At 49.9% G+C, this 27,346-nt stretch overlaps 12 protein-coding genes across 12 annotated transcripts; 7 read left to right on the top strand and 5 right to left on the bottom strand.

Annotated features, from left to right (window-relative positions):
* Nucleotides 1-538: 538 nt before the first annotated feature.
* AtWU_00811 (putative ABC multidrug transporter) lies at nt 539-5,251 on the top strand (the record flags this gene model as incomplete). The annotated part of the gene is made up of 14 exons (XM_035495926.1): nt 539-736; nt 788-832; nt 885-1,295; nt 1,349-1,893; nt 1,944-2,449; nt 2,499-3,108; nt 3,158-3,432; nt 3,481-3,656; nt 3,704-3,797; nt 3,844-4,151; nt 4,200-4,406; nt 4,454-4,613; nt 4,660-5,099; nt 5,153-5,251. The coding sequence occupies 14 exons, from the start codon at nt 539-541 to the stop codon at nt 5,249-5,251; spliced, it is 4,074 nt and encodes a 1,357-aa protein (XP_035351819.1).
* Nucleotides 5,252-5,769: 518 nt separating this feature from the next.
* On the bottom strand, nt 5,770-6,591 carry AtWU_00812 (uncharacterized protein; the record flags this gene model as incomplete). The annotated part of the gene is made up of 1 exon (XM_035495927.1): nt 5,770-6,591. One exon carries the CDS (start codon nt 6,589-6,591, stop codon nt 5,770-5,772), a length of 822 nt encoding a protein of 273 aa, XP_035351820.1.
* A 582-nt stretch (nt 6,592-7,173) lies between these two features.
* AtWU_00813 (putative integral membrane protein) lies at nt 7,174-8,251 on the top strand (the record flags this gene model as incomplete). Its single annotated transcript, XM_035495928.1, has 2 exons — nt 7,174-7,191; nt 7,253-8,251. 2 exons carry the CDS (start codon nt 7,174-7,176, stop codon nt 8,249-8,251), a joined length of 1,017 nt encoding a protein of 338 aa, XP_035351821.1.
* A 223-nt stretch (nt 8,252-8,474) lies between these two features.
* On the top strand, nt 8,475-9,674 carry AtWU_00814 (cobalamin-independent methionine synthase II family protein; the record flags this gene model as incomplete). Its single annotated transcript, XM_035495929.1, has 1 exon — nt 8,475-9,674. One exon carries the CDS (start codon nt 8,475-8,477, stop codon nt 9,672-9,674), a length of 1,200 nt encoding a protein of 399 aa, XP_035351822.1.
* Nucleotides 9,675-10,071: 397 nt separating this feature from the next.
* Nucleotides 10,072-11,038, top strand: AtWU_00815 (5'/3'-nucleotidase SurE; the record flags this gene model as incomplete). The annotated part of the gene is made up of 2 exons (XM_035495930.1): nt 10,072-10,249; nt 10,317-11,038. The coding sequence occupies 2 exons, from the start codon at nt 10,072-10,074 to the stop codon at nt 11,036-11,038; spliced, it is 900 nt and encodes a 299-aa protein (XP_035351823.1).
* A 554-nt stretch (nt 11,039-11,592) lies between these two features.
* AtWU_00816 (NPP1 family protein) lies at nt 11,593-12,423 on the top strand (the record flags this gene model as incomplete). Its single annotated transcript, XM_035495931.1, has 2 exons — nt 11,593-11,837; nt 11,913-12,423. 2 exons carry the CDS (start codon nt 11,593-11,595, stop codon nt 12,421-12,423), a joined length of 756 nt encoding a protein of 251 aa, XP_035351824.1.
* A 352-nt stretch (nt 12,424-12,775) lies between these two features.
* Nucleotides 12,776-14,011, bottom strand: AtWU_00817 (family 61 glycosyl hydrolase; the record flags this gene model as incomplete). Its single annotated transcript, XM_035495932.1, has 1 exon — nt 12,776-14,011. One exon carries the CDS (start codon nt 14,009-14,011, stop codon nt 12,776-12,778), a length of 1,236 nt encoding a protein of 411 aa, XP_035351825.1.
* Nucleotides 14,012-15,998: 1,987 nt separating this feature from the next.
* On the bottom strand, nt 15,999-16,685 carry AtWU_00818 (uncharacterized protein; the record flags this gene model as incomplete). The annotated part of the gene is made up of 1 exon (XM_035495933.1): nt 15,999-16,685. The coding sequence occupies one exon, from the start codon at nt 16,683-16,685 to the stop codon at nt 15,999-16,001; it is 687 nt and encodes a 228-aa protein (XP_035351826.1).
* A 1,015-nt stretch (nt 16,686-17,700) lies between these two features.
* AtWU_00819 (uncharacterized protein) lies at nt 17,701-18,222 on the bottom strand (the record flags this gene model as incomplete). Its single annotated transcript, XM_035495934.1, has 1 exon — nt 17,701-18,222. One exon carries the CDS (start codon nt 18,220-18,222, stop codon nt 17,701-17,703), a length of 522 nt encoding a protein of 173 aa, XP_035351827.1.
* A 623-nt stretch (nt 18,223-18,845) lies between these two features.
* Nucleotides 18,846-20,093, bottom strand: AtWU_00820 (uncharacterized protein; the record flags this gene model as incomplete). Its single annotated transcript, XM_035495935.1, has 3 exons — nt 18,846-19,433; nt 19,500-19,867; nt 19,934-20,093. 3 exons carry the CDS (start codon nt 20,091-20,093, stop codon nt 18,846-18,848), a joined length of 1,116 nt encoding a protein of 371 aa, XP_035351828.1.
* A 2,813-nt stretch (nt 20,094-22,906) lies between these two features.
* AtWU_00821 (MFS transporter) lies at nt 22,907-23,408 on the top strand (the record flags this gene model as incomplete). The annotated part of the gene is made up of 2 exons (XM_035495936.1): nt 22,907-23,291; nt 23,341-23,408. The coding sequence occupies 2 exons, from the start codon at nt 22,907-22,909 to the stop codon at nt 23,406-23,408; spliced, it is 453 nt and encodes a 150-aa protein (XP_035351829.1).
* A 223-nt stretch (nt 23,409-23,631) lies between these two features.
* Nucleotides 23,632-26,373, top strand: AtWU_00822 (sugar porter family MFS transporter; the record flags this gene model as incomplete). Its single annotated transcript, XM_035495937.1, has 5 exons — nt 23,632-23,897; nt 23,955-24,561; nt 24,615-24,883; nt 25,359-25,843; nt 25,946-26,373. 5 exons carry the CDS (start codon nt 23,632-23,634, stop codon nt 26,371-26,373), a joined length of 2,055 nt encoding a protein of 684 aa, XP_035351830.1.
* Nucleotides 26,374-27,346: the final 973 nt, after the last annotated feature.

Raw genomic sequence — 27,346 nt, forward strand, 5'->3', positions numbered from 1 at the left:
TGGGTTGGTCCACCAAAAGCTCAGAAAGAGCACTGAAGGTCAATTGCCAGCTGGCTCTTGATTGTCGTAGGTAATCGCGGACAATATTTCCAGACACGACGAATTTTGCAGCCCGCTATTGACGTGATGCTGCACGTCTTGCTGCATCTCTATATCCGGCCCCGTCGATGCCATACCGAAAATATTCTGTTGTGGGTCTTATCTTAGTTCCCAGCGAATGAGATCTGTGGAAAGAGCTCATGGTGGATATCGGTTTTACGGCCTCAAGATGATGCGGGTATACGGATTTACGGAGGGCGCTTTTTCAACAAACTGTCTCCATATTTGTTCCCTGAGGGAGAAAATATTGGAATATAACAGATTGAACGCCCATGGCTCTGGAAGACTTACAGTTGAGTACCTGAGCCAAAGTTTATCGCAGTGCCCTGGTTTGTGGACTGTGGTTCATAGGTATGCTTATCAACGGCCTGCTGGTCTATAACGGATATACTGACTGATCGGCCCCGTCTAGTTGTAACAAGTGGACTCATTGCTCAGGATGGACACTTCATCATCCTCAGGGACCGTGGACATCGAGCCCGGTAATTCTTATATTTCCAAGCAGCTGACGCTCACGTGGCGCAATGTTAGCGTAAATGTCACAGCCCCCGATGCCGCCCTGGGCGATACACTGCTGTCAGTGGCCGATCCGCGGCAGATTTCGGGGTGGTTTAGCAGAAGCCAAAGACCAAAGAGGGTAGGGTTGATAAAGTAGCAATTTCGGACCAATGCTAACAACTTTGACAAGACCATCCTCAAGGACATCTCTGGCCAACTCCGGCCAGGAGAGATGGTAGGAGAAGCCACATGAGCATCGAGGTTGACAGCTTACTGACAGTGCCTAGTTGCTTGTTCTTGGACGCCCGGGATCGGGGTGTACGTCGTTCCTCCGCGTAATCTCCAACGATCGCGAAGCTTTCGATGAGGTTGTCGGCGAAACTCGATATGGAAGCATGGACCACAAACAGGCGAAGAAGTACCGGCAGCAGATCATGTTTAACAATGAAGACGATGTGCATTTCCCCACATTGACCGTTAATCGGACGATGAAATTCGCTCTTCGAAACAAGGTTCCTAGGGAACGACCCGAGCATCTGCACAACCGGAAGGACTACGTTCAAGAGAAAAGAGATGGCATTCTCGAATCTCTGGGCATTCCGCACACAAAGAAGACATTGGTTGGAAACGAGTTTATCCGTGGTGTATCTGGTGGTGAGCGAAAGCGTGTTTCCTTGGCAGAAGTGATGGCTGGCCAGGTATTGATCTTTTCTCCATACAGCATGGACAGAATACTTACGATCTATATTAGAGTCCTGTTCAATTCTGGGATAACCCAACTCGCGGTCTGGATTCCAAAACAGCGGTTGAGTTCGCTCGCATGCTACGACGCGAGGCCAACGAGAATCAAAAGACGATCATGGCTACCATGTACCAAGCTGGAAATGGTATTTACGACGAATTCGACAAAATCCTTGTCTTGGCGGAAGGCCTTGTCACTTATTACGGTCCGCGCGCATTGGCTCGGGGTTACTTTGAAGATATGGGATTCGTCTGTCCCAAGGGAGCCAACATTGCCGACTTTTTGACATCGGTTACTGTGGTCACTGAACGGACTGTCGCCCCCGGCATGGAAGAGAAAGTTCCCAACTCGCCCGCTGAGTTCGAGGCTCGTTACCGCCAGAGTGCAATCTACTCCCAGATGATGGATGATATCCAGCCGCCAGAGAAGTTGGTAAACGAGGATGAGAATTTGGCTCTTGCAGTGGCAATGGAAAAGAGGAAGCAGCATGTTCCTCGACCTCAGAGTGTCTATACGACTGGTCTGTGGGACCAGATCCTCAGCTGCACCCTTCGGTAAGATACTTGGGATTAGAAGCGTGGTGGCGAAACTGACATTATCCTAGTCAATTCCAGATTCTAGCCGGTGACAAGCTCTCTATCGCCATTAAGGTGGTCTCCGCCATCTTGCAGGCTCTTGTCTGCGGCAGTTTGTTCTACAACCTTAAGCTCGACAGCAGTTCGATTTTTCTGCGTCCTGGTGCTCTCTTCTTCCCCGTTCTCTACTTCCTCCTCGAGACAATGTCTGAAACAACCGGATCGTTCATGGGTCGACCTATCCTTTCCCGGCAGAAAAGGTTTGGCTTCTACCGACCGACAGCTTTCGCTATCGCCAATGCGATCACCGATATCCCTATCGTCTTGGTTCAGGTGTCTTGTTTCTCCTTGATTTTGTACTTCATGAGTGCGATGCAGATGGACGCGGGCCGCTTCTTCACGTACTGGATCATCATTATCGTACAAACGCTGTGCTTCATGCAAATGTTCCGTGCGATTGGTGCCCTGTGCAAACAGTTTGGTAATGCGTCCAAGATGACCGGATTTCTGTCAACTGTCTTTTTCGTCTACGGAGGTTCGTTGTGTCAAGGTCAACTATCTTGGATTTATACTAATCCAAACAGGATATCTTATTCCTTTTGAGAAGATGCATGTCTGGTTCCGTTGGATATTCTATCTGAACCCGGGTGCATATGCCTTTGAGGCGCTAATGGCCAACGAGTTTACCGGCCTCGAACTTGACTGTGTCGAGCCTGACTATATCCCATATGGGTCGGGCTACCCCAGCGGCTCTTCCCCTTATCGTGGCTGCACTGTCAAGGGCAGCAATTCGGAAGGTGTCATTGACGGTGCCACTTACATCAAAGAGCAGTACAATTACACCTATCACCATGTCTGGCGAAGCTTCGGTATAATCATTGGCTTTTGGGCATTCTTTATCTTCCTGACCGCGGTTGGATTTGAATTGCGCAATAGCAGCGCCGGGTCTTCTGTCCTTCTCTACAAGCGAGGCGCCAAGAGCAAGAAGCCAGACGAGGAGAGCAACGTCTCGGCCAAGTCTGAAGGGGCCGTCCTTGCGCAGTCTGGAAAGCAGTCCACGTTTACATGGAACAACCTTGACTATCACGTTCCTTTCCATGGCCAGAAGAAACAGTTGCTGGACCAGGTGTTTGGATATGTCAAGCCGGGTAACTTGGTGGCATTGATGGGATGCTCTGGTGCGGGAAAGACTACGTAAGTGCTATCAAACGGTGACACAATGATGCAAAGCTGATTGATAAAGATTGCTCGATGTATTGGCTCAGCGCAAGGATAGTGGTGAGATCTACGGATCCATCCTGATCGATGGTCGGCCACAAGGTATCAGTTTCCAGCGCACCACCGGCTACTGCGAACAGATGGATGTTCATGAAGGTACCGCGACCGTGAGGGAAGCCCTGGTCTTCTCCGCTCTTCTCCGCCAACCTGATAGCGTACCACGCGAAGAGAAGATTGCCTACGTTAATCATATCATTGATCTCTTGGAGCTCGGCGACATCCGGGATGCTTTGATTGGAGGTATGTGACGGATCCCAACAAAGACTTATTCGGATGCTGACAATATAGTTCCCGGGGCTGGTTTGAGCATCGAACAGCGGAAGAGAGTGACATTGGGTGTTGAACTAGTCGCCAAGCCAACGCTTCTTTTCTTGGATGAACCGACCTCCGGTCTTGATGGACAGTCCGCTTACAACATTATCCGGTTCCTGAGAAAGCTCGTCGACAGTGGTCAGGCTGTGCTGGTAAGTCTGTCCATCTTTGCATGTTGGCAGCATCTCACATCTTTCAGTGCACCATTCATCAGCCTTCAGCGGTCTTGTTCGATGCTTTCGACTCGCTAGTGCTTCTTGCCAAGGGCGGAAAGATGACCTACTTCGGAGAGAGTAAGTTTGTCGCCTGCCTGCCCAGACTCAATCTAACATTCTTTAGCTGGCGAGGAGTCTCACAAAGTGTTGGAATACTTTGCAAAGAACGGAGCACCCTGTCCTCCTGACATGAACCCCGCGGAACACATTGTGGAGGTTATCCAAGGTAATACTGAGAAGCCTATTGATTGGGTTGATGTGTGGAGCCGGTCTGAGGAGCGCGAGCGCGCTCTTGCAGAACTTGAAGCCTTGAACAAGGAGGGCCAATCACATGCCGATTATGTGGAAGACCAAAGCAACTTTGCAACCCCGGTTTGGTTCCAGTTCAAGATGGTGCTGCATCGCCTCATGGTTCAGCTATGGCGGTCACCGGTAAGTTTATATGATTATATAACTGGGACCATCAACTAACAGGAACAGGACTACATGTGGAACAAAATCATCCTGCACGTCTTCGCCGCGTTGTTCAGTGGATTCACCTTCTGGAAGATGGGAGATGGAACATTTGCGCTACAACTTCGACTGTTTGCTATCTTCAATTTTATCTTCGTTGCCCCAGGATGTATCAACCAGATGCAGCCGTTCTTCCTCCACAATCGCGATATCTTCGAGACTCGAGAGAAGAAGGCAAGTTCTTTGAGCAGTACCATCAGAACGCTGGCTAACCGAAGCAGTCTAAAACCTACCACTGGATCGCATTCATCGGCGCCCAAGCCGTTTCGGAAATCCCCTACCTCATTATCTGCGCCACGCTCTACTTCGCATGCTGGTACTTTGTTGCCGGACTGCCCGTTGATGCGTACATCTCCGGCCACATGTACTTGCAGATGATCTGTACGTATACTTCCCTTGCAGAAACGAGCAGAACTAACCAATATAGTCTACGAATTCCTATACACATCGATCGGACAGGCCATCGCGGCCTACGCTCCCAACGAGTACTTCGCCGCCATCATGAACCCCATCCTCATCGGCGCGGGTATGATCGCTTTCTGTGGTGTCGTTGTGCCCTACGATAGTATCACCCCCTTCTGGCGGTATTGGATGTACTACCTGGACCCCTTCACCTACCTGGTGGGTGGTCTGCTGGGTGAAGTGCTCTGGGATGTCAAGGTGCAATGTGAGCCTTCGGAGTTTATTCAGTTCAACGCCCCGTCCGGACAAACGTGTGGTCAGTACATGGCCGAGTTTATCTCCGAGCAGACGGGCTACCTCCTGGACGCGAATGCCACCGAAACTTGCTCGTTCTGCCAGTACTCGATGGGCTCGGACTATGCGAAGACCTTTAACTTGAAGGAGAAGTACTACTCGTGGAGAGATGTAAGTGTATCCCTGGTGAGAGATGAGACTAAATGCTAATCGATACATTGCAGACTGGTATTACAGCGCTGTTCTGTATCACATCGTACGGATTGGTGTTTCTGATGATGAAGCTGCGGAGCAAGAAGACGAAGAGTGCACGGTCGGAGTAGACCACAAGATAGGAGGTGTTGATGTACATAGGGGGTTGGGGGCATTGAAGGGAAGAGCTACAAAGGCATTATTTGGGTACATAGATATTGGATGATACACCGACTGGATGCAGTCATATAGATACTATTTGTTATACTAGAATTTAATACAGCATTGCATGGTTTATTTTTATCACATCTTTTCCTTTCGACCTGAATTTGGTGGCTGGCACAAGTAGTATGACTTTTTGAAGTAGGAAAGGCATTGTGAGCGTGAAAAACATATGTATTGAAATGAGCAGATTAAAAGCCGGAGCGAACAGGAGTCTTGTCCGCCATGCTAGATTTTTATCGGAATTGTCGGAAGAACTAACACCAATCTGAAGATCATGTATCTCTTCCTCTAAAATATCATAGTATACATAGTATATGAGTACAACAAGATATATAACCAACCACCAAGAAAAAAGCCAGCCCAAAACAAAACCCAGGGTATATATATAACCAAACCAAACTCCCAAATCATTAAAAAACATCCATCAAAACCTAAACCTCGGCGTATCGGTCTGCGACCTCACATACGCGACATCCACCAACCTGCCCAAAATCACATACTCCAACTTCAACTTTATACTATAAACCAAAGCCTTAAACGTCACCTGGAACGTAAAAAACCCGGCATACTGAATCCCCACGACCGACAAATCCAAGACAATAATTACCACATTCACCAGCAACAACTGCACCAACACACTCCTCGACAACTCCCCACTATCCATGCGCAACATCCTCGCCGTCTCCCGTATATACAGCCCCGAGAGCAACAACTCCTGCGCACAGAACCATACCAACTGTATGCGCTCCATGATCCCAAATGCCACATTCACAGGCTCGGAATCCGGCATCGCATTAACCGCCAGTTCCAGCCCCTCGCTCGAGCAATGTAGTAGCACTCCGTCGAAGATAATCAGGTAGAGGAGGCCGCGCAGGAGTTTCTTCTGATGTAGCACGAGGTGTAGCCGGGACCAGAGAACGAGCGATTGTCCGGTGACCATGCCGGCCCAGCCGACGCCGACTATGGAGATCTCGAGGAAGTAGTTGGTGAAAGTCAGACCGAACATTTTGAGCAGGTAGCCGAGGCTGAAGGGGATGATGGAGAGGGAGGCGATCAGGAGGGACCAGAAGTAGGTGCCGGTGTAGCGTTTGAAGGTGTTGAGACAGAGGATGACCAGCTCGATGGCATTGCACCATGAGAGGGCGATGAGGATAGGGAAGACATATTCTTCGACGGTGGTGTTGAGATGTCGGGTTAGGCCGGAGGGAGATTGGGTTGCCGCGTCGTCAAGGGTGAAATGGGGCATTAATGGGAGGCATTGATTGGGGAGAAAGGCAGCAGAGGTTATTTATTGATGGATGGAAGGGAGGCGATGAGGTAGGTGGTGGTGGTGGAGATAGGGAGGGTTACACAGCACAGCATAGCAAGTTACTAACTTTTGCAATGGTAATCAGCAGTGAGGCGAAGTTGGTAATCATAGAGTTCGTCGCAAAGTTGTGGCACCCGATCTGGCAGGCAGAAGGAACGGCTGTGATTTGATCGAGAACGGCCAATTGCGTCATGGATGTCGGCAGTTATGGCGGTTTTCATGCGCTTATTGGTTGGAGATACAGGGATTGCGGATAAGACAGCCAATAGAAATGAACGTAAACTGCTAATCTCTCCTTATTTTGACTAGCTGCGTCGGTTAAATGGAAGGTGGTCATTGGTGGAGTCATCTAGTCGGAACGGTTCTGCCCGATAAGGCAATTCCTGATATTCGGCCCATTATTCCTGACGGCCCGGTGATTTTGGGGATGTGTTTGTCTTGTTTGTCTTGTTTGCTCAGGGACACGTCGCGTGCTCACTTGGGATAGCTCTTTCCTTACTGCCTGCAGACGCGATAGCCATGGCCATGCTGCGGCAAGTATAAGGCTGAAATTGCCGACAGCTGCATCGGCGGCTACTGCCTCTCACAGCAACAGCAGCTAATCACGTACGGAGCTCTTCCCCGCCATTACCTCAATGGAGCCGGGGACAAACAATCATTCTTCATCACCGGTTCTGCTGCCTCTCAAACTTCCGCCCCCGACGTGTCCGCAGGCGTGACAGTCATGCTTCCCACCAAGAGCTTGGATTTGACCGGGCGGAAGCCTCTGTATCGCCTCTCTGCAACTCCGGCGCCTCCTACCACTCCACATGCTCCGAATACAAAGCCCGCGGCCCAAACACCGACACACCCTCCGGCACCACAGTACCAGCCCTGGCAGCAAACGCCTCCCCACCCATATCCGGCCCCGTCCCCTCATGGACAGCCTCCGCAGGTTCTCTCCCCGTATAGCGAAGGCACTCATGGCGCCGACATGCAGGCTGCGCGACGGCGCGGACGGATGCTATTCGAAAACGAGCTCATCATCCTCTTCAAAGGCTGTATTGAGCGAAAGGACATGTACCTGACCAACCCGAACCGAAGCGTATTCTGGGACAACGTGGCGGGGTACATGAACAGCTTCACGGGTCGCAATTTCTCGCCTCCATCCTACCAGCAGATCGTGACGGACCGAAGCATTGAGCGTCGGACGCATCGACGCGACATTGCGACTGGAAAGGTTCACTCGGAGCCACCCAACGCCCTCACGACTGTGATCGACCAGTGGATTGCGATGGAGGATGAGCTTTTGAAGCAAACGAGCGAGATCGAGGCTTCCTCCCATAAACGGCACGCACCGGACAATTCTAGTACGCAGGATGCCAACCAAGCTAAGCGTTTGCGACCGGAGACGGCCGATACTTCCCAGGTCGCCCCTTCGAGTCCTTCGCAGGCACGTCGTGAAGTGGACGGGAACAGTCTTGCCCGGGCTTTGGTGCAAGAAGTACGAGATCTACGACGAGAGATGGGAGAAGTACATCGGAAACTGGACTTGGTCTTGGAGGCGCTCAAGGGGGTGAAGGAGAAACCGGATAACGTGGAATCAGATAAAAGATAATCCTGTGTGGGGTTATTGTTGTTGATCTCGGACAAAACTGCCATTTGAGGGAGTGAGAGGCATTGAAAGTGGCTGCTCGGTCGGTCGTTGCGAACAGCCGAGACCGGTCAGCCCCTCCTTCCCCGCATTCAATAAGAAGATGAGGCTACTTAAGTGAGCTTGACAGAAAGGATCTGTATGGGAATGATTGACGCAATTTTTCTCGGCAACGCAATCAGCTATCATGGCTCCTACATTCCGTGCAGAACAAATCGGGTCGTTGATGCGGCCCGAGGAGCTGTTGGCTGCCCGTAACGCTGCTGGACTGGGGCGCATCTACACCCGAACGAACGTGCCGGAGGATGTGCAGCAGATGACAAAACAGGCGATCGCCAAGGTGGTGGAGCAGCAGCAGGTGCACAAGGTGCGCCCTATCATGACCGGAGAGTTCGAGCGGCCCATCTTCTATGCTGGATTCTTTGAGAACCTGGAGGGTTTCGAGTTGACCAAGGTCCCCATCCCGGAAGGCTACCGCACGGGGCTTCCGACCGTGCAGACGCTCGAGAAGCTGGGCATCAAGGAACGGGATGCCTGCGTGGCTGTGGGCAAGATCCAGCACGTGCGCAGCCCGTACCTGGCCGACTGGGAGCACCTGCGGAGTCTGGTGCCACAGGAGCAGTGGAAGGAATGCAAGATGAGCATGCCGTCTATCACTTGGCAGCACCAACATTTGCGTGCGGGGGCCGCCTTCGCGGCCTCTAGTCCGTACACGACCGACAAAGAGTACTTTGCAGACCTTGCAAGGGCCTTTGCACGGGAGTACCAGGTCCTTTACGACGCGGGACTGCGCTCCATTCAGGTTGATGATCCGGCCATGACATTCTTTGTCACGGACGAGATGCGATCGGGGTGTCTGGCGGATGGGATTGACCCGGATGAACTGCTGGACCTGTATATTTGGGCGCACAACGAAAGTCTCCGGGACCGACCCGCAGATCTCCATGTCGGAGTGCACCTCTGTCGGGGCAATATGCCCGGGTCAACGCACGTACTCAGCGGGTCGTATGAGCGGATCGCGCGACGCATGTTCACTGAGCTCGACTACGACACGTTCTACCTGGAGTATGACACGGAGCGCGCGGGAGACTTCCAGCCCCTGCGGCATTTGCCGGTGGGCAAGAACGTGGTGCTGGGAGTGGTGTCGACGAAGGCACCAGAATTGGAGACGGTAGAGGAGCTGCAGGCGCGGGTGTATGAAGCGGCGGATGTGATTGCACAGGGGCAAGGCCGGAGTCGGCAAGAGGTGCTTGATAGCTCGCTTGGAGTGAGTCCGCAGTGTGGCTTCTCGAGTGTGAGCTATGGTCGGGGAATTGGAATGACGGAGGAGCGCATGTGGGAGAAGCTGCAGTTGGTGCAGAAAGTAGCCGAGCGGGTGTGGCAGTAATCTGGCATAGTGTGTATGCACTTCACTATATTCAAATGTACCGGATACTATTTAGTGTTGAAGAATGCGCGGCCGTCAGGCACAGCAGATTACATGACCCACAATTCCTGTCAAGTACCATGGCATGCTGACCTGCACGTGGTCAATTTGTTGGGTTCCGGATATCCGTGATGATCCTTAACCAATTTATCCCTTTGCATAAATGCGGGATTTTGGGTGGATGAACTCCCGCACGGCAATCCGTTCCAGCCGAGCTTGAACTGAATCTGACCAGTCTGCCGTCTGACAATTTAACTGGAGTCTATATAGCTGGGGCCCGGCACGGGCTCCTTATCCATCTACTACTAGTAGTACTACTCCCTCACTTTACCCGCCAATCAAGCCTTCCCTTCCCACCATGCACTTCCCCCTGGCAGCCCTGACTCTGTTTCCCCTCGCCACCCACGCCATTAACATTCTCTCCTCTAACGACGATGGCTGGGCCGAGCTCAACATCCGCACTTTGTATGATGCGCTCACTGCCGCCGACCACTCGGTGGTGATATCTGCTCCTGCAGAGAACCAAAGCGGATCTGGTACTTTCTATACCTAATACCTTGCCTTACCATCACTTCAGCGAATTAGAAGAACTGATTCATACAGGCTCCAACGACGCAACACCCACTGTCCTCACCTCCCCCTGCGAATTTGACTCCTGTCCCAGCGGCAGTCCCGCCGTCGGCCACAATGCCACCCAACCACGCTTCAACTACGTCAACAGCTACCCAGCGACCTCCATGAAATACGGGCTCAACAACCTCTCCTCCACCTACTTCTCCGGCTCTCCCGACCTCGCCGTCGCCGGTCCCAACGTAGGCGCCAACATCGGTCTAGCTGTCTTCTTCTCCGGCACCGCCGGCGCAACTACCTACGCCGCCAATCAAGGCATTCCCGCTATTGCTTTCTCCGGCTACACCGGCTCCCAGATCGCCTGGAATGTGAGCAGCGTTCCCACGTACAGCACCGTATATGCGCAGCTGGCGACAAAGTTGGTAGATGAGTTGGTGGAGTCCGGAACGCCGTATTTGCCTACAGGCGTGTGGTTGAATGTGAACTTTGGGGCTGTGAGCGATGATAGTTGTACGAGCGCGGATGATTTCAGCTTTGTGCTGTCGAGAATCTTTACGGCGATTCCATTGATCACGGCGGATGATGTGGAAACCTGTAATAGTACGAGGTTGCCCACCGAGTTGGACGTTATGCTGCATAGTGGATGCTGGGCGAGCGTGTCGGTGGGTATGGCGGGAGATAAGCTGGATGCGAACGCGACAGTGCAAGGAGTGGTATTGGACAAGCTGGGGGGACTGTTGACCTGTTTGGATTGATTCCACTATTCCGGAGGTGGATTGTAAATAGTACCAGTACATAGTATATAGTCAGTATAGTATAACAGGCGGAGTAGCATGTGCAGCCCTATATCCGCATATACGCCTGCAGGATGCGTGGTCCGAACACATGCCATTATTGGTTGAAAATACGCCCTCCGACATTCCGTGTCTATATGTTAATATGCGCTACTATTAATCTATTCTACTTGGTATTCCCCTCACTGCCCTGAAACCACACGTTCCTGCCGAACATTCTCCGTTCCAACATCCTCCGTGCCTGTCAGCATTATCACCCGGATACGCGCATCCAGCTGATCCTGCACAGGAATAGGCATAACCCCCGAGCAGCTACCACATGCTCTATTCTCCCGACTATTGCCCTATTGGCCCACCGCATCCGTTCCTCTGCAGATCTGAAGATACTTGCCTATAGTAGAGATGGACATAAAAGGAGCTCCCCTTCCCCCTCATCCTCATTCCATATTCTACAAACCAAACATCCAAGACAAAAATAAATTAATAAATAAAAAAAAAAGAAAGACACCAACAAAATGTCCCTCCGCACCCTCCTCCTCGCTGCATCCACCCTCTCCGCCACAACATCAGCCGCAGCAGTAACAGCAAGCAAGCACCGTCTTCATGCGCGCGACTGGATCGCCAGCGATGAAATCGTCGGCTTCAACCAGACCGTTCCGGACAATTCCACCGGCGACCTCTACCTCGCCTACCAGCCCTACCTGAAGGTCGTGAACGGATGCGTCCCGTTCCCCGGCGTTGACGCCGAAGGCGATACCGAGTATGTCCACCCTCCCAGCTACCTACCACCAGATATCCCAACCAAATCATCCTAATGTCTGAAAAACAATGATAGTGCCGGCCTAGCCCCCACCGGCTCCAGCGACGGCGACTGCAGCTCCAACACAGGCCAAATCTACGTGCGCAGTAACATCTCCTCCTCCAGCACGACCAGTGAATACCCAACAGCATTGCTATACAGCTGGTACATGCCCAAAGATGAGCCCAGCGACGGCCTGGGCCACCGCCACGACTGGGAGGGTGTAATCATCTACCTCTCTGATTCTACTACCGTCTCCGCGGATAATATCCTGGCTGTGTGTCCGTCTGCGCATGGCGGGTGGGATTGCTCCACGGATGGGTATACGCTTGATGGTACGAAGGCGCTGATTAAGTATGAGAGTATCTGGCCGTTGGATCATAGTTGTGGGTTGACGGATGTGGTGGGTGGGACGCAGCCGCTTGTTGCCTGGGAGAGCTTGACTACGGCGGCGAGGGATGCCTTGCAAACGGCGGATTTCGATAAGGCCATTGTGCCGTTTAAGGATAGTACTTTTGATGAGAATTTGGCGAAGGCTACTTATTGATTTAATAGTAGTATGGATATGATGAGACGGGGAGGGGATGGATGTATATAGTTGTGTGGGTAGGGTTGTGGGTAGTATATATTGAAGATTGATATGTCAGATGATAGTCAGTCATTGTGATGAGTAGTTATTGAGTTCAGTGAGGATTGATGTAAAGAGAGGATCTACTTACGTAAAGGGTTCCGATTGAGGTAGAAAATAAGCCAGTGCATCTATATCTTTCTACTAGGTTACCGTTTATGTTTATTCTAAGAGAATATGAGGCAAGTCAATTTATTTAATACACTAAGCAGCATAGACTAGCTATGACTGACAAGAGTAGAACTAATAAGAGTAGCTAAGTAATAGCTACTTAAGCACTAGCAATGCACTGGTAGTAGTAAGGGTTGTAAGAGTGGCAGCTAGATCCGCTAGCACACTGAGTGGCACCAGTCCAGTTGATACCACCGCACTGGCCGTACATAGACTGGCTACCGGAGCTACCGGAAGCAGCAGAGCTGACAGCAGGAGCAGGGGTGATGGTCGACTGAGCAGGCTCGGGCTGGACCGAGGTGGTGGGCTGCACAGCCTGGGGGGTGTTGGTGAAGGTCAACAGGGTAGTCCAGGAAGAGGGGACCTGCACGGGGATCTGAGTGTAGGCGGAGGAGCTGGAGCTGGGGGCAGCAGCGGCAGGGGCACTGCTGGACTGAGCGACCTGGGTGTTGGTGTCAACGCTGGTCACGGCGGCAGCGCTGGTAGCGGCGGCAGCGGTGGAAGAAGCAGAGGCGACGGCGCTGGCGCTGCCAACGACGGCAGTGCCGGTGGAGGTGATAGCGGAGGTAGTCTGGGTGATGGAGACGGCGCCGCTGTAGGCAGTAGGGCCGGGCACGGTGTAAGTGGTCAGGGTGGAGTAGATGTTGACGAGGATGCCATTCTCAGTGGCAGTGTAGAGCTCGGTACCCTTGACACCGGAGGGAGTGGCAGTACCGGTACCGGTGACTTGGAGGTTGAAGCACTGGGGGTAGTTCTGGGCGCCATCCTCCTCCTCAGCGCCGTGGAGAGCGATGAGCTCGTGACGGAGGACGTAGTTACCGGCGGCGATGGAGGGAGGGATCTCGACCATCCAGCTGTTGTTGTTGTTGATCAGCTGGTCAGTACCCCAGGTGCCGGGGACTTCAGTGTCGCTGATGAGACCGACACCGTCGATCTTGAAGAACTCCAGGTCGGTCTTGTCGACGGTCTCGCAGCTGCCGTCGCAGCGAGCCAGGTAGTCCAGGACGGGACCGTGGTGAGAGTCGGGCCAGGCAGTCCACTGGATGTTGATCTTCTCACCGGCACCGACGACAACGTGGGCCTGGGCGTTGGTGGCGTTCTCGTGGCAGATGATGTTAGGGTCGCGGTAGGCATCGGGCGAGATGAAGCCGTTGCCCGTGTTGGGGGTCGTCCAGGCGGCGACCTTCGGGGGGTCGGACTCGTAGGGGAAGACGCTGATGTCGAAACCCTCGTAGTAGACACCGTCGACGACGAGGTTGGTGACGTGACCGTGGGCAGCGACCTGGGTGGCCGACAGGAGGGCCGCGAGGAGAGAGGCAGACTGAGCTTGACGCATGATTGCTAGAGTGGGTTTGGAGAAGAAGGAAAGGTTTTTAGAGAAAGTAATGTAATGGAATGTATCTAAAGTGTTGTAAAGAGCGAGCGCGCAGCGCAAAGAGTGTGAAAGCCTCAATCAATGAAGCGGAAAGCAACGAAGGGAATGATGGAAGAGAAGACTTGCTTGAGGAAGGGAAAAAACAACAGCATGGTCGAGGAGCAGCATGGCTTTTAAGTCTTCGGGTCGCCCTGTCAATATTTGGCGATGCTTTACCTGTGTCATATCTCAAACCACCGCTGGAGCCGTGACACCCACCCAGGAGTCTGGTCTGACCACCGCCCTAGATAGCGGGTCCGAACTGGGCCCTTGAGAAGCGCCGTAGCAATTAAGGTGAGGGCAAACGGCGGTAGGGCAGGGGCAAGTGTTCCAGATCCGTCTGATATTAATGCTATTACCCGACTAGGGTCTTGGCTGTCGGAGAGCTTCCACTTTTGCCTCACAACAACCTTCTGTCACCATCTGTCGAGCATGTTCTTGTCGGTTTCACTCAGAATTCGCTTATCATGAAGAAGCTTCTCTCAATTAACAGTTCAAGAACAGTTGTTCAACAGGTAAAGAACGCTGCCAGTGTGGTTAAAAATAGTAGTAGATGCCCGCCACCCACTGCGGATCCGGCACTAGCCACCGAAGAACTAGTGTATCCCTAACTAGATGATAGCTCATCGGATTAATGCTGGTCCAGACTCATATAAATTAAACTCTTCCCTGACTGGTCGTTCCCACCAATTACGCCCCTTGTTGATGCTGAATAGCCGCCGTTCCTGCAGCACTCAGTCCCTGCCAATTTTCCACAGACGCCCGCCACCACAATCGGGAGCGAAATCTCTGGGTTCTCCAATGACAACCAGTAGTGGACCATCGTCTTGCTTAGATGCTAGTATAGATGGAGCGTATTCGTCAGCAAAAGCCTGTTGCCTCGCCGAGTTTGGTAGCGCTTTGACCGGCCAGGGTCCACGTCGGAGTCTGCTCCGTGGAGGCACAGCTGTGTACGGAGTACCCTGCACTAATCAGTCCCTAATCGCAGAGGTGTATAACGATTGTGCCATCACCATAGCATACCAACACAACCTCAAGTGCAGCAAATACGACGCTGTAAAAGCAAGGCCGTGCGACTACCAAGCAACTTTAAGATCATTAAACAATTAACCTTAAGTGAGACACAACGGTAACGTTGAATGACTCGCCATGGTAGTGAGCCCTTGGCAAACCGGATCGAGTGTGGGCCCTGAAACATACCTGTTTATTAAAGGCGGCCGCAGCGTCAACATACATCCTCTGCACAGCCTGCTTTCCTAATGTAGCCCTGGTCGGCAGGGCAGTTCCGGCCCTGAGTCAGCGGGACTGCGCGGAATTAAACTAATATGAGCTGCTTGTAAGGCTGTATTTAGCCAGATTTGGTGGCATCGGATGTTCGGATCGGATACAAGGTCATATTGCAGGGGCTCTGGCAAGTCTCGGAGCGGGGATCTGACCTCGCTCGAAGGCAGTCATTGGCGGTCGCATGCATCATCAGTATTCCCAGGAGCATTTAAGCGCCGTGTTTATGACTGATCATGTTACTGCAACGATTTCTGTACCACGCGGTACCTGGAGAATACTGCCCACGGTTTCGGTAGTATCAAGGAAAAATAAAAGAGTACCAACGCAGTCTGAAGAGAGAAAAGATTTGCCGAAAAAAACAAACCAATAAAAAAGCAAATTAATACACGGGAAAAAAGGAAAATCAAAGAACAAGCTACCACTTCCAATCACTCGTTGACCCATCCCAGTCCGGCCCTGGGGGACGGGGGCACTTAGCCAGACCCCAAGCGAACCACACCGCAGGAGACCACTTTTTCTTCTTCATATTAGTCGTCGCCATATAGAAGCCAACGAAAAATCTTCGTACATACATAGGCGTATTAGCAACAACCTTTTCTTTAGTTTGCATTTTAAGGACAAGGACTTACAGAGTAGATGATCCCTCATCCCAGACGAGGTTGGACAACCTGCCACCAAGAGGCATATAGCCCCATTTAGAAAGCTGTCTGTAGCTTATGTCAGTCCAAGCCAACCGCACATGATGGACGTAAGAGAAGGAAGGAAGAAAGACGGACAGAAAGTTGTTTTTGAAGTGCTCTCGGATAATGTCCCTTTTATCTTCTTCCATCGTCCAGAAACCACAGTCTTCGTCCCCACCCTCTGTACCCAGTTGTTCGCCAGCAACCACCTCCCAAGCTACATAGACTAGGAAGCCACCAGGGACAAAGCCTGAGTCATCCTGGGTGGTGTTTTTGGAGTCCAGTAGGCGCGGCGTGAATCTGGAGCGCTTTTTGGTAAGGGCACGGAGAGCTATCAATTCATCCGGCTCACAGGGTTTGGCTTGCTTGGCGCGAACAGCTGCTGGCTCGGCCTCGGTACCAGCGGCTGGGATCTGTTTATAGATCCTTACATGTGATCTGGTATTTCCATCTGTCTGCTCACAAATGAGTCGAATTGTGACGTCGGAGGCGGGAGGGTGGCCTGGGCTGCCTTGGTCCTTAGAATATTGCGAGATGTGCTCCTCACACGCCTGAACGACGGTCCACGACTTCTGCATCTCAATAACTGCACCAGGACTTATTTCAGACTCCGAAAACCAGTGAGAAAGCATGATTGATATGACTTTGATATCTAGGGACTTTTGAGATGATTTAGCGAAATCGGGAGAGTGTATTGGAGATAGGGGATGCCTCTGTGTTTATAGTATAGAAGGCCAACACATATGAAAGGCGAAAGGCTAGATGGAGTCAAATAGACTAACACTCTGCTTCCAGGAGACCCACTCAAGATATTGTGAATGGTAGACAACCCCTCTTGATGTGTTAATGAGGTTAGAGGGGCGTCTGCGGCCTTGAAAACTTTAAAAGGAACCACATCCATTCATTAGTAATAGCAAAGCATTCCAACCAATGTCGTCTTCAGCAATAGATATAGATAAAACCCCTTTCTGGCTCCAAAAATCGTCATTAAAACTTTTTGTCTAGTTGAATTTGGGTAAGAATGACAAGTAAATCTGAATGTTAGAATTATATATGACACACGTAGATGAATCTTTTTGTATGTTTATTTACAATAAATTAGCAACATAGTGTATGATTCTCAAAGAACTGCATCAATCATTTTGATGTCTAATAAGAAAAATATATTTGATATTATACTAAAATAATTCTGAAAATATATTTTTTCAAGCTGATACGTGGTCTTAAAAGTATAATATGATAACCAGTAGATGGGAACTTGAAGACAGGATAGCAGAAGATTTTGAGAATCACTGATAGCTTTATGTACAATTAAAGCTTACAATCTATCTCCACGCTTGTTTACAACCCAACCCTTCCTCCTGGATGTTCTCGTCACATGGATACGCCCTTGCTGGGCCTCAAGACCCAAGTGAAAAAAACATTGCCTGAGACTCGGCTGTCCATTATTATACATGGTATCGTGACAAACTATGGGTGAATAAAGTAAAATTGTCTGTCCCGGGATATCTTCCTGTTTCAGAAAGATCGTTTGCGTATATGTACTTAGGTACCCATGTCGCAGTTTGCAGTCCCTCATATAGAGCGCCGCTTGCCCTGTAATCTCAGTTAATTCTACCATTTTATCATACAATGTTTGACCTCATGCTAACCAAGTATTCGGCGAAATTCTCTCTCGTCAAGGTAAGCCTGCTTGATATCATGGCGGGGGATCCAGGGAGTCTTTATCTCCCCTACTGCGTAGGGAGCTCCGGCGCCATTGCGCAGCATGCTATCCGGCACCTTTTTGTAGTTGGTTGGGGTGTCGGTGCAGGACTTGTAATCTCCAAGACTGATGTCCATATTCTGGGACCTGAATATCCCCCCCATAGCCTGTCCGACTGATTGATTAACGCGACCCTGGGTCCCGTGCTCATCGCCAATGCGAACATGCTCGTGGGACAGACTATGGGGGGAAGGTCCGTTCTCCACTGCACAGATTGCCCCTCCAACCCAATTGTGGTTGATGAAGGTGGCCTCGACATCCTGATAAAAGTTAGGCCATGGTCTGAGAGTTCCTGAAAAGACAACGTCGTGTAATGCGTGATTAGTAGTCTTTTCGGGGCCTATATTCAGGCCAGGGAGGGGTTCTTGAACGAGTTCCCTTGCAGTCTTTGTAGTGCAAGCCATTGTATTGAAGATGATTTAGATCTATCGAATTCAAAGACAACCAGAAACAGGTATTAGAGGAAGATGCTTGGATATGACACCATTTAGAACGGCCCAGATCAACAGAATGTCATTGAGCCTACTAAAAATATAATATACATTCTGACCCACACATCTGGTTTTGAAGTGTTAAAGGCTCCATATGACAGCAAAGTAGACAAACCCCCCCACCCGAGAGAGATATTTCCATCATTTAGCTGTCTTAAGGTATGGAAAGAAGTGTGAAATTTCTTGAATGTGTAGTAATAATTTACATATGGATGATATGACAGGATGGCTAGTCTTGGTATATACACATGCCTTAGGAAAAGTCGGATGTTTCTTGTTTTCCGTATATCCACGCTTCATCTTACAGTTCTTCAGATAGACTGCTATGCGGCTTCATAGGATCTTAAAATATTGTTAAAAGTACTGTATATATAATTTCTAATGTCCTATTGCCGGGTAATACAGAGAAATGTAGGACATAGGACATCTTACGAGCAATCAGCCCTCAGAAAGCAAAAATGACTTAAGGTACGTATATGAACTTTTATGGAGATCAGCATGAAAAGGCTTGGGGCTGAACGAGTAGACTACCGCAATCAAAGCTTTGACTTGAAACCATGGTCCGATCTGTACAAGAAGCTATCACGAATCATCTCCAACTCTCTCCACAGATCTGGATGCAGAGACCCGGTCAAACAAAAACCCGTGCCTTTGCGATCTACATTAACACTGATAGCACCATGCAGGTAGATCCCGACATATTGTGCCAGATCCATGGTTTCAATGCGAACGTCGAAAAGGAGCGGCCGCACACCGGAATTAGTCTCCAGATCGTAGGGGTTTAACTGGGCCATGGAGGAGACTATAGTCCTGGGATGGGACGGACTGACTGCTCGCGGATGCCAGAGGTGCCAGGGCCCCATTTTCTGATATTGGACATTGAAAGCCTGGAGGCATTCTGCTGATTGAGCGACCCGCGTCACGCGGCGAATGTGGGCTGCTAGGTTAATCGTCGACTCGTGGCTGACTTGACTGGGGTCGAGGTCTGGCGGCCGTGGAATTGGCACAGGCCAGAAGCTGTTGTGGAATTTGGCAGGATTGACCAGTAGGTGGTTGAAGTTGAGCATGAAACCCAGCGGGTAGGAAGTGGTTCTTGGGTCATTGGGGAATGCCCGTACATTTGCCTAGACGGAGCCCCGTTAGCTTGACTCATAGCAATGTCCGTCACATGAAAAGATGGAATTGACAACCTGAAGAATCAAAGCCATGAGGATGTCCACACGACTTATGCGAATATCTTGTTTTGTAGCATGATAGGCAATCTGATCAATCACTAGGGCTGGGATGTGCATCATGCGGGAAGACCCCGTATTGCCACACGACGCAGGTGCCAGTCGGTGCCACAGTACACCCAGGGTGAAATGGGACGGTCTCCCGGAGAACAGGCGGTTACTGCCAGTGCTTAGTGTGCTAGGGGAGGGGTCATGGCAACGATGAGGATCGGATGGACTGTTGGGGGCGGCGTCGAACCGGAGAGTGACTGGCCGATGGAAATCAGGAATATCAATAGGGTTTCCGGAGAGGAGAGCTGCATAGGCCCACCCAATCATAGCCATGCCTTGGGAGATACCCAATTAGCAAGCAAGTGATAGCAGTCATGGATTGTCGCGACAGAGGGGTTTACCTAATCCGTCGCAAAACGCATGTTGGAATGTGAACTTCAACACGCAGGCATCTTCAAGACAAGCTGCAGTCAGGGTACAGACTGGAGGAAACAAAGTTGTATAGATGGAGCGAGGCACTGATGTGAGATCCCTCAATCGCTTGTAATCATCCTCCTGCATGCTATGTGGATAATCGGATACACGGGGACAGTTTCGGCAAGTGTAGCGTCGATAACACGGTGTTGGAAGAATGAGTGGGTTTGCGATGTGTGAAACGTCCCTGTACGCTAGAGCGCCCCGACTAGCAATTTTTTTCTCTACATTCAGAAAAAAGTACTAACCAAAAGGTTCAGTCTAGCCTGAAGTATGGGCCATTTCTGCACGAGTTGCTGAAAGCAATTCTCCAGCTCCAATGGTTCAAATGCTTCCTCAACCACTATCACACTATGCCCTTGGAGAAACCGCGATAGGCCTCTATCGACATAATGGAAGCTCATCTTGCACAATTTCGGGTGAAGCACTTGACAGAAACTCTGTTTGGCCAGGACCTTGGCTTGGGAGGATAGACATAGGGGCATAAACCTCACCAAGCGCCCCAAAGAAGATTTGACAAAAACAAATGAGATGATTGAACCCCTTGCATGACGATACATCAGAAAAGTATTATACCATATGCTTATAAATATAATGTCGACACATATATATCTGTCCACTGATCAGATCGACACCAGTCTATTTTTTTCTGGTCTGCAGGCGAGCGCATTGAAACGAAGTAACATGTGGCGTAGCATATTACAACACGGCTCTGTGCAGTGCTTTGCTCAAGTATTTCTGTAACTTCCCCGCGGTCTAGACCTTGGCCTTTACCAGTGAGTGAGCAATTTTTTTTACATTAGCTCGAGGTTGTTATGGGATATATCGATATCGAGAATCTTATCCAGAGTATCTGGTATGCAGATTCTCTATCTTCGCATGGCTGCTGAGACACTATCTCGGATCAATATAATTATCTGTCTGAACCATGGGTAGCTGTAATGTAAGTGTATATACTGAATAACTACTCAGATTGCCCGTTCCTACAGTCAAGAAGGTAACTTGATAACAAAATTAGGTAATGCTCATTGTTTGTAGCGAATAACAAATTATTAATGCAGCAGTCAAATTCGACGCTAGTCCGTTTCCGCGAAGAACACAAATCATGGAGGTTTTGCGTTCTGCTATTCTTACTCAATATCCTTCCAAACAAAGTAGCACCGCAGAGCTCAAATCCTTGGGCACAATGGTCGTGCTACTACATAGGAGGTCAATCCCGAGTGACACTCCCTGAATATCCTGGAACCGGACCGATGCCCGTTTCTCTGTGTACTACAATCTACAAGACGATAACAACAGACGGTTCACCGAGACAAAGGCGGATGATGGACTCAAGGGGTTACTATCTCAGACTGACAATAATCCTGTAGTTTGCGAGACAAGAATGTGGGCTCGACGGTTATGAGAGTATTAAATATGGTCGTTGTGCATAACCTTGGGGATGGTGAGCTCTCCGATGACCAAATCGCAAGTAATGCCATTGATCTGCTCGTCGCTATCGAGCCACGAACTTGGCTGCGCAAGGACATGCTGCTGGAGATCCCAAAGAACCGCACTCTCTAAGGTCAAACTGTGGGTGGGCTCAGTGATTATGTGGTTGAGAAATCAAAGGCAAAATATGCCCAGGGAAGGAGAGAAGACCATAGCCATGATTATTCCCAGTCTTCAGTTAAAGACATTCGAAACATGGTGCTCAGTAGTTTAAACTACCCATCTCAGAACTCGAAACAAATTATGGGGCGTTAGAGATATCATTCGTATCGATGATATACTATATTCGAATTAGAATATCTCGAATTAGGCTGCTTGCACGTCCTGAACTCCGTGACATGCAGTAGAGGTAGCAGATAATCTAACACATCGCGCCCAACTGTTAAGAGAACGAGCACTTCGATGAACCGCCATGAGAAATCATGGCGACGAAGGATGATCAGCTAATGATTCCTCGTGTCCCCAAATTGAAACTGTATCGCTAGGCTACCGTTTTCTTTCCTGCATTGAATGAATCAGTCTACAGCCCCAAGACTGTATATCGAATACGGACCCATCTGACAACATAGAGACTCTGTGCGCTTCTCAGATGACCCAAGTCAACACCTCATCGGCCTGGAAATAGGCTCTTTCCATCGTTTGCAGCGAATCCTGACTCAACCGACCATCGGTTCGTTCTTGGCCGAGGTGCTCAGATGGTTTTCTCTGGGCGCCAAGCTGCCGAGAGTCATTCAAGCCAGTGGAGGTTGCCAATTTCTCCGCCGTACAGCGGGTGAGATCTGGGTAGGCGGTTTTGTTTGAAAGTTGCCACGCAGATATCCCCGGATACACGAGGTTGTCGGCCAAGACTGAGCGGGGGGGTTACACTCTGCTACACGTACCCTCCACCAAAGTCATGCCTATATGATTTCCTCCTGCAACAGAGTAATTGCAGGCCATACCTTCCCCAGCCTTAGGAACCGCTTTCAGTGCCCCTCATTCTTGGCATGAGTTTCTAGTGAACTCAAATCGGATTCGGTACGGATGGAGTGACCACCTCGGAGGTTGTCTGTATGGATGTGCCACGCATCCAAGATCTCGGCATATGTAGTCCAAGACAATTGCAGTTGCGTTCATTGAAGTCCAAGGTTCTTGGGTCGGATCTGTGAGACCGAGTACTTAGACCTAATCATCAGAGTGGCTGTAACATTATCGAGCCTGAAGTTATGCTTTGACGCAAATAGAACGAGTCATTTCGGCTGGATTGAGCCCAATAGACCTAAACATCCAGGTCTTCAGTGACACCGGGGTACAAATAGGCCATCCTGACCTGGGGAAATTTCGTTAGGGCACGGTGCGCTCAGCTCTACTTCGAATATACACAAAAGACCTATCAAGTGGTCCCTGGGGCTGCATCACCTATTACCATTATGGATGACAAAAAAGGCGACCCAGAGAATCCTACCTCGACAGTTCATCACCTTGAATCACCTACGTCTAATGAAAAGCAAGATCCAGAGGTTGCTCGAGACTGGACACGCGATTTGACTGAGAGCAAGAATGTCACAACATCCACAAGGTTGAAAAATCCACTCGCTGGCCTAACGCGTGATGAGCTATTTCGAGATGTCGAGTCATTTGCAAGGGACAAGGGTTTGGAGCATATCATGGATGAGCTGAAAAGAGGCTCCCTCGTAGCACAAGATCCTAAGGGCTTCGAGTCCCTTGATGAATTATCCGAAGGCGATAAAGAACTGCTTCGACGTGAGAAGACACATCGATGGAGCCAGCCATTCATGATGTACTTCATGACCAGTATGTCTTTTCTAAGGCCGACACATTAGAGAATGCTAACGAGGTTTAGTTCTCTGTGCTGGATCAGCGGTTGTCCAGGGCATGGACCAGACGGCAGTTAATGGAGCACAAGAGTAAGTGATACACTGCGAGATGCCCTTTCTATATACTGAGTACGGTCAGGTTCTACTTCGCCGAATTCAACCTCACCAATAGATGGCAGCAAGGTCTTCTAAATGGAGCCCCATACTTATGTTCCGCACTTATAGGATGCTGGACAACCGCTCCTCTAAACCGTTGATTTGGTCGTCGTGGATGCATATTCATCTCATGCTTCATATCCTTCGCCTCATCCTTTTGGATGGCTGCGGCACACACTTGGTGGAACCTGCTACTGGCCCGATTTCTCCTCGGTTTTGCAGTAGGCGCCAAGTCAACAACAACCCCGGTGGATGGCGCGGAATGCTCTCCTGCCATCATTCGTGGTGCGTTGGTTATGATGTGGCAAATGTGGACCGCGTTTGGGATTATGCTGGGGTACATTGCTTCAGTTGCCTTCATGGATGTGACACACCCCACAATTCCCGGTTTCAACTGGAGATTGATGCTGGGTTCAACTGCCATCCCGTAAGCTTAGTCAGCTCCACCTAAGTCACAGGCCCTAGTTGTGCTAACCCCGTCCAGGCCCTTCTTCGTGTGCATGCAGGTGTACTTCTGCCCCGAGTCACCCAGATGGTATATGATGAAGAATCGCTATCAGGACGCTTACAAAGCACTTTGTAAGCTCCGCCCTTCCACGTTTCAGGCGGCCCGCGACCTCTACTATATCCACACGGCACTACAGGTGGAGGAAAAACTCCGGGAAGGCAAACACCTCTGGCGTGAGATGTTTACCATCCCACGCAATCGACGAGCAGCACAATCCTCGTTTTTTGTCATGTTTATGCAGCAATTCTGTGGGGTGAACGCGCTAATGTACTACAGCTCGAGCATCTTTGCAAATGCGGGGTTTGATAGGCGTATGGCGTTGGTGACGTCGTTGGGATGTGGTATAACGAACTGGATATTCGCTCTGCCGGCAGTATATACGATTGACACGTTTGGAAGGCGGAATCTGCTCCTCACCACATTCCCATTGATGAGCCTGTTTCTGCTCTTCACTGGGTTTTCATTCTATATCCCGGATCAGACTTCGCGGACAGCTTGCGTGGCGACAGGCATCTATCTTTTCATGATCGTGTACTCCCCAGGCGAGGGACCAGTGCCTTTCACATACTCTGCTGAGGCATTTGTAAGTCAATTTGTATCAAAGTTTGAGAAAGGTTCTTGCTAAACAAGACACAGCCACTTTATATCCGTGATGTAGGCATGTCCTTTGCGACGGCAACGACCTGGGGTTTCAACTTCATTGTCTCATTGACGTGGCTTCCATTGCGGGACGCCTTCAGTCCACAAGGGGCATTTGGCTGGTACGCAGCATGGAACGTCTTCGGATGGATCTTCTGCTACTTCTGTCTGCCTGAGACCAAAGCATTGTCGCTCGAGGAACTGGATCAGGTCTTCTCCATTCCCACGAGAAAGCACGTCAATCACTATGCAGGGATGCTGCCGTGGTATGTAAGGAAATATATCTTGCGAGGAGATGTGCCGCCTCAAATGCAGTTGTATGATTATGAGTAGATGGGAAAGCAGTGATGGCCCGAACGGCAGAACCAATACATCTCGTGGGCATTTGTGCCAAGGTCGGCTCACAGTGAACGAAGGGCATGCACCACATAGATTATAACTTTTCGTATCATCCACACGTCACTCGGCTTTGATTTCCATGCTCGATATTTCATCACAATCCCTATCCAGGCAAAATCTTACATTAGTACTTAGTTCTTCAATTATCACCCTAGAAGATTAATGCAGCTTTCTTTCATGAAAGCACACTTCAAATTTTACACTTGCTGATTAGCTGCCCCCCCCTTCAAAGATGTCTCAACCGTCGGTAGAAGACAGGCCAAGCCATGACACGATCTCAATCATTTATCCGTCCGACTTCAAGATTATTGTCACACGGAGTTACTCATACACAAAGTATAGGACGTACAAGCAGGCAACGTCCAACGTTGACCATGCAACACTTCTCAACTCGACTCAATTTTTTCGAGGCTGGTTGGATAGGAACAGGTTCTCTATGAAGCCTAAAAACGTTCTTGAACTCGATGTTTCCAACATTGTCACTTTTGAGATCATACTGCGCAAGCTTCATAAGACTCTAGATCAGATGAGTGTAGGCACTGTCTCTTTAGCGGACATCTGGGACCTGCCGTATTTATGCCAAACCTGTCATGTCGATTGCGAGGAATTTACACAATGGTTCAGGACGTGGTGCGCTCACCATAAGGGCAAAATTGAGCCAGGCAGAGAGCTGAGCTACTATCATGAGATATTAATTCCGAGTTGTGTTTATAACGATGCCGAGATCTTTGCCCAATCAACGAGGACTGTAGTATACCAGAACACTGGGCATATTACAGCGTGCATCCCTAATGAGTATAGGAAGCCGCTTGCAGCGCCTCTTATGCGTAAGTCCCGAATCCATTTTGCCCTTCTTATTCTACATACCTCCAAAATCGAAGTCCTGAAATACCGTCGTTGTTAACACATGAGATGTACGGATTTAACAGGCGAATTGAACGCCGCCCGTGATCGCCTTTGCGAGATTGTCCACCAAGAGCTCTCTGGCCGCATTACGCATATCCTCCAAAGACCATTGTCACCCTGCTGTGAGCGTACCGTTTTCGAATTCCTTCGGGAGCTTCAAAGAATACAAGCCTGGCCTTTTGATAACTGCTTCACGAACCTTGGGATTGACGAGCTGCTGAATCGCCTGGCCTATTTCGACGCAAATAGAATGCACAAGTACATTGATCCCGCCACGAACAGTCCGATTAACTGCGTTATGTGCAGTATGGACTGGAACACTATCGTTGACTCAACAGCGACTCGCGTAGCTGGTTATTTTGATGGACTGTGTCTTGACTGCGCGTTGAGGACGGACGAGAACCCTCTCCCTGGTGGGCAATACGACAAAAAGACTACTGGGACTGCTTAGAAAGCCAAGATCGGTACGATCGGAAATGTCGGATCAAACACGGAGAGCCCTCGTGGTACTTTAGCTTCATGGGACAGCAGCGAGAACTACAAGCAACCCCAGCTCATGGTGTTGCTCTCCCTTATCGTCTATCGAGCCAATGTTGAGTCTTTTCCGCTTAGACAAATGCTTTGCGCTTCTGATGGTGCTCCACTCATGCCCACTCATAAAACTCTAACAGGTAGGTATGCTTGTACCTAATTCAGGTGGTGGAAAACTCTGGTATAAATGATATTTTTTTTTTCCAATAGCTGGTAATACAAGTTCGATTTCCTTAGTATGAGAATCTTGAAGTAAGACCTAAATATTTCAAATTCATGCCTCTATATTCTCTCAATAGCAGGATTGCTACTTGACCTATCTCTAAAGATGAAACCCTATAGCCTATTTTATAGGACCTTACTATCCCTAACCATAGACCTTACATTCATCCATTCTGTAGTTATGCCAAATTCTCCCTGTCACATGGACCTGCAGCAGCCGTTTTATTTCAAGCCACTCGCGTAGCATCAATCCATTTTCAGGAAGCTGACAGGTCGGCCATGCTATCTCCTCAAATATCAGCCTTCAGGTTAAGATGTGTAACTGCATAACTAGGATTAAAAACAAAACGATATAAATTGCTTCGCTATATGCGAATCCCAAACTTCGCGATGACAACGCCTAGCACTTGACTCTGAAAGACAGTGCAGCCAGTTGCATACTTCTTCCCACATAAACTTAGATACCACCCAACCACATGCATCCGAAGAGAATCGATACCTTTGGCTATCTAGCCATTTAATGTGCTCCTCCAGACGCTGCTTCGGCTACCCCTGTCTGCGCTCTTATTTCAAATCCACTCAGCGGGGGTTCACAAAAAGTCAAGTTCCTTCCCATGCAGAGGTGGACCGGAGGTGACGTTTCCTTCGAGGAAAATTCGCCAGATGAGGCT

The sequence above is a fragment of the Aspergillus tubingensis genome, assembly GCF_013340325.1.
Source record: "Aspergillus tubingensis WU-2223L DNA, scaffold_2, whole genome shotgun sequence".
Classification (NCBI taxonomy): domain Eukaryota; kingdom Fungi; phylum Ascomycota; class Eurotiomycetes; order Eurotiales; family Aspergillaceae; genus Aspergillus; species Aspergillus tubingensis.